Genomic DNA, 12,281 nt, shown 5'->3' with positions numbered 1-12,281 from the left:
CCATCCCAATTTAAAATATTGTCAAATTGTTGAGCTATTGCATGGATTTCAATAGTTGTAGTATAATATTAATATATGAAAATAGATAGGTAATGATTTTTATAGTTGCTTAAAATTCAATATTAATAAAACCCTTACATGTTATAATATCAATTAATAAGTTAAGTTTTATAGGATAACCTTCTGAGAAAGTTTTTTCAGGAAAGGACTATTTGGCTTACAATATTCACATATTATATGAGATGTAATTATTTCAAAAAGTTCAATTTCCTCACTCGCCAAGAACCCTAAACGAATGAAGATTACTTTTCGTCTAATTTAGAATAATTTTAATACATTTACCAAAATCACTTTTGTTAAAACCGAATTACTATCAATTATTATTAAAAGTTTATGCTCTATGTTATTGAAACCGCGAAGAAACTTTGTCAAGAAGAGCAACTCTTTTAACTGCGACAAAGGTTTTAAATTGACAGAAATATGAAAACTTTGTGATATACGTACTGTCGCCGTAGCAAGCCATCTTCTCCGCAACTTTACAAAGGTCATCAAAAGTGCTCATGGACTGCGTTCATAAATTCTTTTGCAGGCTTCCTGTCCCCAAAATAAAAAGCTCACAAAAAAATTTACAGCCTTGTTCCTGAGTGCGTGGGAAACCAAAGAACAGGTATGTCTTTCTCTTTTTTTTTTTCTTTCTTACGGAGTTGATTGGATCCACAGGCTGACATCTTGAGAGAAGAGATTAAAGATATTGCCAAAGATTCACAAGCAGTGCTTCTGGAAGCTTTGCATCCCGCTGGTTACAAGGGCCCTCTTGGCAAAACTCTGGTGGCAAGCGAGTCCTCGTTGGATAAACTCGACTCTCGTGCCCTTCATGAGTTTCTAGCTTTCTCATGTCTTCCTGCCTAACAGCTTCACGGTGGTTTTCGCTGGGTCTGGCATCGAGAATCTCGCTGGTGAAACCGTTGTTTGAGGACATGCCTCTGGTGGCGCCTCCAGAGCCTGCAAAGTCTGAGTATGTTGGTTGTATGTTTGTAGGCGTGATGTAAGAGTTTTTCCTTTCTTTCATTTTATCTCTCTGTTGGAAGTCTAAATGGATCTAACTCTTTCATTTTTAAGCAGACTACGTGGGTTTTCATCGCTTTTGAAAACCCTGGTGGCTGGAGAAACGAACGCGATGCTGTTGCAGTAAATGTGTTACAGGTAAAGCTTCCTCTTCTTTCTCAAGTTTTCTGGAAGAAAATGTTTATGCTCAAACTTTGTGTTTCTTTCTTTCTTTCTTTTTTTCGTTTTAGACGGCTCGTTTTCAACCGGGGGCCCGGGCAAGGGCATCCATTCCAGATTGTGTATGTATGAATCGTGGTTTGGTTCTTGTGTTCTTACTTAGTTTGGCAGTGACGTCAAGATACTCGCGTCCATCCCAAGGTGGAAAATTTTACTGCGTACAATGACTCCGGCTTGTTTGGGATCCACACGTCTTCTGTGAGTAGCTCTCGAGTAATATTTGTCTCATACGCGTGTTCTTGTGCTGTTTATCTAGGAGCACAAGTTTGTAGACGGACTGGTAGATATTATAGGAGACGAGATTATTTTTGTGGCAGAACCTGGAGAAGGTACTCAACTTGGAACTCTCTTTTTTCACTTCTCTATAAACGTTCTTTCCATTGTAGTCGACGAAGAATGCAACCATTTCACTTGTTTTGGTGAATCTCAGAGTCTTGGGTTCCTTATTTCCCGTCTCTATGCATAGATGAACTATATATTTTCTTATAGGTGGTTGTGGACATTGGTCGGCAAATTCTCACCTATGGTTGCAGGTTAGAGACTACGTAATTTGTAAATTATTTTGTGAGCTTTTTATTTTGGGGACAGGAAGCCTGCAAAAGAATTTATGAACGCAGTCCATGAGCACTTTTGATGACCTTTGTAAAGTTGCGGAGAAGATGGCTTGCTACAGCGACGGTACGTATATCACAAAGTTTTCATATTTCTATCAATTTAAAACCTTTCTTGCAATTAAAAGAGTTCCTTTGCAGTTTCAATAACATAGAGCAAACTTGAGAAAGAAGGGAATCTTTACCTATAACACAGTTGCCGCAACAGCATCGCGTTCGTTTCTTCAGCCACCAGGGATTTCAAAAGCGATGGAAACCCACGTAGTCTGCTTAAAAATGAAAGAGTTAGATCCATTTAACAAAGAGAAAACACAAAAATGAAAGAAAGGAAAAACTCTTACATCACTCTCGCCTTGAAGGCGCCACTTCTGGAGGCGCCACCAGAGGCATGCCCTCAAACAACGGTTCCACCAGCGAGAGAAAACAGTCGTGCTCGACGCCAAACCCAGCAAAAACCATCCGTGAAGCTGTTTAGTTTGCCTACAAAATCTCTCCCTGCTGTTAGAAAAACAGAAGAATAACGAAAGCAGGAAGACATGAGAAAGCTAGAAACTCGTGAAAAGCACGAGAGTCAGAGTTTATCCAACGAGGACTCGCTTGCCACCAGCACTTTGCCAAGGGGCCCTTGAGGAGGATCTTTCACCAATATCTTTAATCTCTTCTCTCAAGATGTCAGCCTGTGGATCCAATCAAGCCCGTAAGAAGAAAAAAGAAGAGAAAGAGATACCTATTCTTTGATTTCCCACTCATGGAAAGCCAGGTTCTGGATGCTATTGGCAAGAAGCTCCACAATTTCGGGAACAAAGCTCCTTATCACATCACTACTCCAACAAGTTGGCACCAGAGTCGTCTCAGATTGTTGAGCGACTACCTTTTCTTGGAAGAAAAGTCCAGGTGAGAAGAACACTGCTGCATGATGTCCAGCAGCGTGCCAACCAAAACTTCGGCTATGGATGAATTCTCCAAGTTGGAAACATCTAAACAAACATCTAACACCACCACCAAGCAGCAGCGGATAAATTTCGTTTTTCCTGAAAAGACACAAAAAAAATCTGAGATGTACAAAAGTGTGAGGAAACTAACAAGACAAAGAAATAAATAACACGAGGTAACTCTACCTACAGTAGCTACAACACGAAGAAAAAAAGAGAAGAAGAAAATAAGCATGCCATATCTACAGAAACAAAAAACATGAGGACTCAAGAGCAACTAAACTAAGGCACAGCCGAATGCTCGCGAATTGTGAAGAATCTAGACGATGGGAACGACAAATGCACTCCTGAAGCCATTGGCACGCAGAGGTTCTGAGTGGAGCACAGCACCGAAACCTGGTAACTTTGCTAGGATTTTGCGTCGAATGGAAAGAGAATGCTCGTTTACGAGTTTGTGTGCAACAAGTCACTCGGCTATCACTTATTTGGCTTTTCGTTTCTTTTTCTAAACACTGAAATACACATGTGACAATGGTGACAGGCAAAAACACGGTGCTACCATGGTGTGCAAGAGAGGGAATCGCTTTGGGGGCTGCCAGAGCGATGCGATATCTTCACGAGGAATGCCGCGTTGGAACTATGTAATTCACAGAGATCTCAGGCCACACAACATTCTTCTCACACATGACTATGCTCCAATGGTGAGATATTTACCATTGTTACTATATGATTTCTAGATTACTTATATGGTAACAGGTTGGAGATTTTGGATTGGCTAGATGGCATACAAGCAGCCAGCCCACAGTTGAGACAAAGGTAATAGGCACTCGGGATAGATTAACAAGTGAGGAAACTTAGTGAAGTGTTCAAGAGCCAACTTTAATTCCCCCAAAAGATTAAATGTTCAATGCTCCCAATCCAAGTGTAGGTAGGATTACCTAGTTGGATACTTGGTATGGCTTAAAGGAACCTTGTTTTAGCCCCATCCAAAGGTGGGAGGTAAGGAGAGTATCCACAAAGCTTGTGTAGGGCTATTGTGTTTCAAAATATTGTCCTAAAATCCTATGAAAGAAAAAAAAAAAATCTTCTGGTGTAGTGACCAAAGATATGTTCACATGGTGAAAGTCCCAAAGGTAAGTGGAATTTAATGGTCAGGCCTTTGGGCCTTAACCCAGTGGCAATGTTGGCAAGCACAATCATGGATGAAACAGAACTTGGTGGGGATGGAAAAAGGGACATTGGTTGATATGTAGGTAGTTGTTGAGTGTGCTCATGGGATTGAATATATAAAGCACTTGGACCAAGTGCAAGGTTAAGCCCTAAATCTAGAATAGGATTTATGGTGAATGAGACTCTTTCAAGTGGTTGGATGTGGGTTAAGTGACTAAAGTAGAATGGAAAAATTAGTCATTTATAGAATATTAGAACAAAATATTATTTGTATATAAGTAGGGATCTTAACCCTAATTAATATATTTATTCCCATTTAGTCACATTGGTGGAGATGAGGGGCATTGCAATTTATCTCTAAAAAATAAAGTTTTTTAGGATGATCCATATGTTGTACTATAATTAGTGTATTACCTAAGTAGGGTAATACATGTATATATATAAATATATTTATAGATCTTAACACTGATAATTCTAAAAATAAAAGTGTTATTTAATATTGAATTAAAATTTAATTCTAATTATAAATTTTGTGTTTATGTTTTGAAGAATATAATTTTCAAATTTTATTATTTGTTACCCTAAATTTTGAAAAAACAAATAAGTGATATAAATTACTGAGGAAGGATAAATATATTATGTAATTATATTCATAAAACTTTAGAATAAAAACTTAACCATATAATGGTTAAACTTTTATTATGTTTTCAATAAATGAATTAAAAAATACATTAAAACCACATGCGTAATTTATTATTGTCTTAATTGCTCACCTTCATATACTTTTTAGTTTTATCAATAATCTCAATTTAAAGTATAGTTTTTTTGGATGCTATGTCCATATTTACAATGATAATGTTTGTGTTATATTTTTAAGTTGTTCAATTTTAATCATATTGGTGTGAACAACAAAATTTTACTGAAATATAATTTAGTATTATTTTATTTACAAGTAAAATTAAATTTTAAAATTATATTGAATAAAATACATATCAAATAGGCTCAACAATTTATAAAGAAGTTAATATTAAAAATATTTATGCATTTTGAATTTGAAAAATTACCATATAGCTTCTGGTGCTGAGATGTAATGTATATTTATAAAGCCTGAAATTTCATCCCAATTTAAAATATTGTCATGCTGTTCTAAGCAATTTTTCCACACACACACACACACACATATTATACATTTTCCAAAAATTTATTTCTTAGTATAATCATATAGAAATTCATTTCGTTTTATATGAAAAACTCTAGAAACATGTAAATATTATAAATATATTTGGTCTACTATTCACATGGTTTTTAAGAGGATGCAAAACAGGACGCACTTGAGGCTTGTCCAGGAAGCAGAAGCCATCGACGGTACTATTCTTGCATCTGCTTTCACGAGAGCAAATGTCTTATATGGGTGATGTGATAAGGCGCTTTGTTCCTGAGATTGTTCTTGCTGATAGCATCCAGAACCCGGCTTTCCATGAGTGGGAAATCAAAGAACAGGTATCTCTTTCTTTTTTTTTTCTTTTTTTTTCTTACAGGGTTGATTGGATTCACAGGCTGAAATCTTGAGAGAAGAGATTAAAGATATTGCCAACTCAAGCAATGCTTCTGGAAGCTTTGCATCCCGCTGGTTACAATGGCCCTCTTGGCAAAGTGCTGGTGGCAAGTGAGTCCTCCTTGGATAAACTCTGACTCTCGTGCTTTTCACGAGTTTCTAGCTTTCTCTTTCGTTATTCTTGTGTTTTTTCTAATAGCAGGGAGATTTTGTAGGCAAACTAAACAGCTTCACGGATGGTTTTCGCTGGGTCTGGCATCAAGCACGACTATTTTCTCTCGCTGGTGAAACCGTTGTTTGAGGACATGCCTCTGGTGGCGCCCCCAGAGGTGGCCCCTTCAAGGCGAGAGTGATGTAAGAGTTTTTCCTTTCTTTAATTTTTGCGTTTTCTCTTTGTTGGAAGTCTAAATGGATTTAACTCTTTCATTTTTAAGCAGACTACATGGGCTTCCATCGCTTTTGAAATCCTTGGTGGCTGGAGAAACGAACGCGATGCTGTTGCAGCAACTGTGCTACAGGTAAAGCTTCCCCTTCTTTCTCAAGTTTGCTGGAAGAAAATGTTTATGCTCGAACTTTGTGTTTTTTTATTTTCGTTTTAGTCGGCTCGTTTTCAACTGCCAGATTGTGTATGTATGAATCGTGGTTTGGTTTTAGTGTTCTTACTTAGTTTGGCACTGACGTTTAGATACTCGCATTCTCGTTGTCCATCCCAAGGTGGAAAATTTTACTGCTTTTACTTCTGTGTACAATGACTCTGGCTTGTTTGGGATCCACGCATCTTCTGTGAGTAGTGCTCTCAAGTAATATTTGTCTCAAATGCGTGTCCTTGTGCTGTTTATCTAGGAGCACAAGTTTGTAGACGGACTGGTAGAGAGCTGGCAGAACCTGGTGAAGGTACTCAACTTGGAACTCTCTTTTTTCACTTCTCTATGAACGTTCTTTCCATTGTAGTCGACGAAGAATGCAACCATTTCACTTGTTTTGGTGAATCTCAAGCCTCAGGTTCGTGATTTCTCGTTTCTCTATGCACAAAGGAACTATATATTTTCTTATAGGTGGTCGTGAATAAGGACATTGATCGGCAAATTCTCACCTATGGTTGCAGGTTAGAGACAACATAATTTGTAAATTGTTTTGTGAGCTTTTTCTTTTGGGGACAGGAAGCTTGCAAAAGAATTTATCAACACAGTTCATGAGCATTTTTGACGACCTTTGTAAAGTTGCAGAGAAGATGGCTTGTTACGGTGGCGATGGTATATATATCACAAAGTTTTCATATTTCTATCAATTTAAAACCTTTCTCGCAGTTAAAAGAGTTGCTCTTCTTGACAAAGTTTCTTACCTAGTGTGGCTCGTCAGAACCTCACTTTAGCCACATGGCTAGAGCATCCAAAGGTGGAAGGTGGGGAGAATACTCATAAGGCTTGGTTGTAGTGTTTCGAAATGTTATCCTAAAGTTGCGGTTTCAATAACATACTTAATAACTTTTAATAATAATTAGAACAAAAGTAATTTTGGCAAATGTTTAAAAATTAATCTAAATTGACAACAGCCGTTAGATGAAAATTAATCCTATGACCCAACATTCGTTTAGGGTTATTAGCGAAGTGGTTGGCGAGTGGAGCGATGAGCAGCAGCGGCAGCGGTAAGTCACTCCCGATTGATTGGCGCCCCCCTTGCCAAGATATCTCTCGCCAGAGAAAAGAGGGAATTCCCCCTCGAAGCTGAGAGATTGGATGCCAAGCAGAATAGGGTATTCATGCCTCTGCCCTCGTAGAAGCTTTGTGGTAGCTCTTTGTCCTGGAATCCTCGTTTTTTTTTTCTTCCAGGCAACTACATTGCGCCTGGAGAGAATCGTCCGTGCGTCCCGATTTTTTACGTGGAGTGCACTCTGTCTGCATGGCCTCTCCCAGCGGGTGACTGGAAGAAATCTCTGGATGGCGCTTTTGGTTTTGCGGTGGATGCGGCAGCGAAACGTTTCAACCTGCGGAAGGAAGATCTGGAGGCCAAAATCAGTGATCCTAGCTACAAGAACTCGAGGCTGACGCCTGAGGCATGGGCCAGACAGAACTACATCAGGGTTGTTCCCAAGCCAGACCAGGGACTGGAGGGCGAAAACACGAGACTCAAAGATCTGAACTCCAAGTTGATCCTGCAAGTCACCAACCAGAAAGAAGAGATCAAGAACACAAAGGACAAGCTTATGAAGGTGAACAAAGAGCAAGCTGAGAAAATCCAGGAGCTGCAGAAGGACTCAAGGGAGATCGTCAGCCTTAAGGAGGAGAATACCAAACTCACAGAGAGAGTGGCAGAGCTCGAGGAGAAGCTGAAGGAGGAAACTTTGAAGCGGAAGGAGGAAACTTCGAAGCTAAAGGAGGAACTTACAGACCTGAGTCGTCAGCTTTCAGCCCAGGGCCGTGAACTCTCAGCATTGCAGCAGAGGTTATCTGCATTGCGCATGTTCGAGCGAGTGCTTCTGCGAAAGCTCTGCAAGGCCGCTCGGGAGAAATGCGTGAGGCTTGCGAGAGAAGCAGATGTGGAGATCCCACTTGCAGCCGATGGAAAAATAAATTGGAATGAGTTTTTCAACATTCCAGGGTAAGATTTTCTTTTTCTTTTCTTTCTTTCTTCTGTCAACTAGTACTTACATGTGACTTTTATTTCTTCCAGGGTCGTGGCATTGTTAAACGATGCAGGGCTCACCGTGGGGCTCGAGTATGCCAGATCGATCCTGCGGCGTTTGCATGCCGGTGTACATCAAGTGGTGGAGTCAGAGGAGGTGTTTGTGGACACAGTGCTGGAGCTGATGCTCGACGAGTTCCGGACCAAAATGGAGAACATTCTGGTGTTCGTCTATCCAGCAGCGCAAGCTTCTCTCCAAGCAGCCTTTGAGGCTGACGCTCCGACTGAGTAAAGGTGTGTCAATTTCAAGCTTACTAAGCACTGAGCTTTTGTTTCTCGTGTCAGGTTTTGCAACGCCCTCGAATTTTCTCCCTTCAGTAGCCATCCTCTTGAGTTCTAGAGCCTCTTTTACAAGTCTGCTGTTCTTACTTTCGGAAGATACTCAAAAAGTTAAGCGAGTAAGCTAAAGTAAACGTAAAAGCTCTTTGTCGCTAAATTTTCGTGCTCATTTTCTTTGCCTGTCACAGAGTAACTTCCATCTAGCAAATAAAAATAGCAAATGAGTCAATCGAAAATAGCAGGAGGTGAGAGTTTCCTTGCGTGCTAATGGCTGACTAAGTGCACCACAGCCCTTTTACGGACTGGGAGCCACTCGCAGCATTTACACAGTGGTAACTAGAGCTTCTGCTTTTGTCATTGCTTCTTCCACTGCATGGCTCTTGAGCTTCTTGTTTTTTGCTGGGGACCTTCAACGCCCGCGATTTTCTTTGGCTTTTGAGACTTGGAATCTCTCTCGGGAGGCGTCAAAAGTAGCTGCAAGAGGCCAAATCCCATAGCAATCTTGCCAACCTGCAGTTTCTTCCACCTAAATACAAATAGAGGACAAAGAAGTAAACCAGAAAATGTAGTTACAGTGGTGCTGCTCTTGTATGCTCGAAAATATGATACAAATGCTTTTAAGTCTTTTCTCCATGAGGAAAACAACCTAATGTCCAATGCGTCCTGTTCTTGCAGTACGCCTGACTCTGCGAACAAACGTGTTTGGATCTTGAGGAGGATCATACTGGGCTGCGAAGCGTAAGCGAACTTTACCTGAACAATCCAGTCGACACCAGGTATATCCGCGAGCAGCGACATCAGTGCACAAGAGCACACCGGATGGAATCTTTGCAAGGCATTTTTACGGGATTTCTGCAATTAGGACCTGGTAAAGACGTGAATCAAACACAAAGAAAGCTTACTTGCTTCATTTTTTGCAGGCACAGGCCATAAAATATCTGCCATTTTGAAAGAAACGTAAGCTCAGCACCTTTTAGGCCTTTTTCTCACTCAGTATTGTCAAATAAAAGACCTCTAGTAGAAATAACTTGTTAGATAGCAAATATTGTTAACTGTTTCTAGATTATTGAAAAATGTAGTACCAATAAGATAAGACGTAAATGATATAATTCAATATTTGTGAGAGAATGCATTTAAGATATAATATTTACATTTAGATTGTACCTGTTTTGAAAGTTTGAAAGATGGACAGGAAGACAAATTACAGATGTAAGATGATCAGGCATTTTGAATTTGAAAAATCCCTATATCCCCAGTATAATAAAAAATAGTAAGATTTTTACTAATGCATATCTAAAAGATCTTCACCAAATTGTAAACATAGCTGAAATTTAAATTCCATTTTATATGATTATTTTAATAATAAATATATTTATACAGATAAATTTTAATATTTACAATTTGCAATGCCATCTTAATATTTACAATGATAATGTTCACAATGTTTTTTGTGTTATATTTTTAAGTTGTTCAATTTTAATCATGTTATTCTGAACAGCAAAATTTTACTGAAATATATTTAGTATTATTTGATTTACAGGTAAAATAAAACTTAAATTATATTGGATAAAAGATATATCACATAGGATTTAATTTAAACACAAATACAACAATTTATAAAGAAATTGATATTAGAAATATTAATGCGCGCGCACACGCACTCTCTCTCTCTCTCTCTCTCTCTCTCTCTCACACACACACACACACAAATACATTTTCCAAAAATTTGTTTCTTAGTAATATCAGATAGAAATTCATTTCGTAACTCTTGTAACATGTAAATGTTATAATGATATCTGGTATATGTCTTATACGGGTGAAGCTTCGAGATTGTGGAGCTTCTTGCCGATAGCATCCAGAACCCGGCTTTCCATGAGTGGGAAATCAAAGAACAGGTACCAGAGGCATGTCCTCTAACAACGGTTTCACCAGCGAGAACGTGCTTGGCGCCAGACCCAGCGAAAACCATCCGTGAAGCTGTTTAGTTTGCCTGCAAAATCTCCCTGCTGTTAGAAAAAATACAAGAATAACGAAAGTAGGAAGAGCACGCAAGTCAGTTTTTTCCAACGAGGACTCGCTTGCCACCAAGATGTCAGCCTGTGGATCCAATCAACCCCGTAAGAAGAAAAAGAAAAAAAGAGAAAGAAATGGCACCTCCAGAGCCTGTGAAGTCCGAGTATGTTAGTGGCCAGTGGCGCCTTCAAGCGAGAGTGATGTAAGAGTTTTTCCTTTCTTTCCTTTTTGCGTTTTCTCTTTGTTGGAAGTCTAAATGCATTTAACTCTTTCATTTTTAAGCAGACTACGTGGGTTTCCATCGCTTTTGAAATCCCTGGTGGGTGGAGAAACGAACGCGATGCTGTTGCGGCAACTGTGTTATAGGTAAAGCTTCCCCTTCTTTCTCAAGTTTGCTGGAAGAAAATGTTTATGCTCAAACTTTGTGTTTCTTTTTTCTTGTTTCCGTTTTAGTTGGCTCGTTTTCAACCGGAGCCTGGGCAAGGGCATCCATTCCAGATTGTGTATGTATGAATCGTGGTTTGGATTTTGTGTTCTTACTTAGTTTGGCACTGACGTCCAGATACTCCCGTTCTCACTGTCCATCCCAAGGCATAGAGAAACGAGAAATCACGAACCTGAGACTCGAGATTCATCAAACAAGTGAAATGGTTGCATTCTTCGTCGACTACAATGGAAAGAACGTTCATAGAGAAGTGAAAAAAGAGAGTTTCAAGTTGAGTACCTTCTCCAGGTTCTGCCACAGAAATAAGCTCGTCTTCTATAACATCTACCAGTCCGTCTACAAACTTGTGCTCCTAGATAAACAGCACAAGAACATGCGTTTGAGACAAATATTACTCAAGAGCTACTCACAGAAGATGCGTGGATCCCAAACGAGCCGGAGTCATTGTACACAGAAGTAAAAGCAGTAAAATGTTCTACATAGATGAACTATATATTTTCTTATAGGTGGTCGTGAATGAGGACATTGGTCGGCAAATTCTCACCTATGGTTGCAGGTTAGAGACTACGTAATTTGTAAATTGTTTTGTGAGCTTTTTATTTTTGGAGACAGGAAGCCTGCAAAAGAATTTATCAACGCTGTTCATGAGCAGTTTTGATGCGGAGAAGATGGCTTACTACGGCAACATACAAATTTTTCATATTTCTATCAATTTAAAACCATTCTCGCAGTTAAAAGAGTTCCCCTTCTCGACAAAGTCTCTTGGCGGTTTCAATTACATAGAGACTCAATTAGTAACGTTTAATAATAATTGATATTAATTCAGTTTTAACAAAAGTGATTTTGGTAGTGTATTAAAATTAATCTAAATTGACAACAGCAGTTAGATGAAAATTAATCTCAGTCGTTTAGGGTTCTTGACGAAAGGAGCGATGAGCAGCAGCGGTAAGTCACTTTGTGGTAGCTCTTTGTCCTGGAATCCTCCTTTTTTTTTGCAGGGAACTATATTGCGCCTGGAGAGAATCGTCCGTCCGTCCCGATTCTTTACGTGGAGTGCACTCTGTCTGCATGGCCTCTTCCAGCGGGTGACTGGAAGAAATCTCTGGATGGCGCTTTTGGTTTTGCGGTGGATGCGGCAGCGAAACGTTTCAACCTGCGGAAGGAAGATCTGGAGGCCAAAATCAGTGATCCTAGCTACAAGAACTCGAGGCTGAAGCCTGAGGCATGGGCCAGACAGAACTACATCAGGGTTGTTCCCAAGCCAGACCAGGGACTGGAGGGCGCAAACATGAGACTCAAAGATCTGAACT

The 12,281-nt window shown here is 39.5% G+C and overlaps 1 protein-coding gene across 1 annotated transcript; it reads left to right on the top strand.

Annotated features, from left to right (window-relative positions):
* Nucleotides 1–6,300: 6,300 nt before the first annotated feature.
* Nucleotides 6,301–8,154, top strand: LOC9647753 (centromere-associated protein E). Its single transcript, XM_024686332.1, has 5 exons — nucleotides 6,301–6,313; nucleotides 6,504–6,554; nucleotides 6,713–6,805; nucleotides 7,147–7,197; nucleotides 7,382–8,154. Exons 1-5 carry the CDS (start codon nucleotides 6,301–6,303, stop codon nucleotides 8,152–8,154), a joined length of 981 nt encoding a protein of 326 aa, XP_024542100.1.
* The last annotated feature ends 4,127 nt before the right edge of the window (nucleotides 8,155–12,281 follow it).

Source organism: Selaginella moellendorffii, unplaced genomic scaffold (assembly GCF_000143415.4).
Source record: "Selaginella moellendorffii unplaced genomic scaffold, v1.0 SELMOscaffold_48, whole genome shotgun sequence".
Taxonomy (NCBI): domain Eukaryota; kingdom Viridiplantae; phylum Streptophyta; class Lycopodiopsida; order Selaginellales; family Selaginellaceae; genus Selaginella; species Selaginella moellendorffii.
This window is presented reverse-complemented; position numbering and strand designations above follow the sequence as displayed.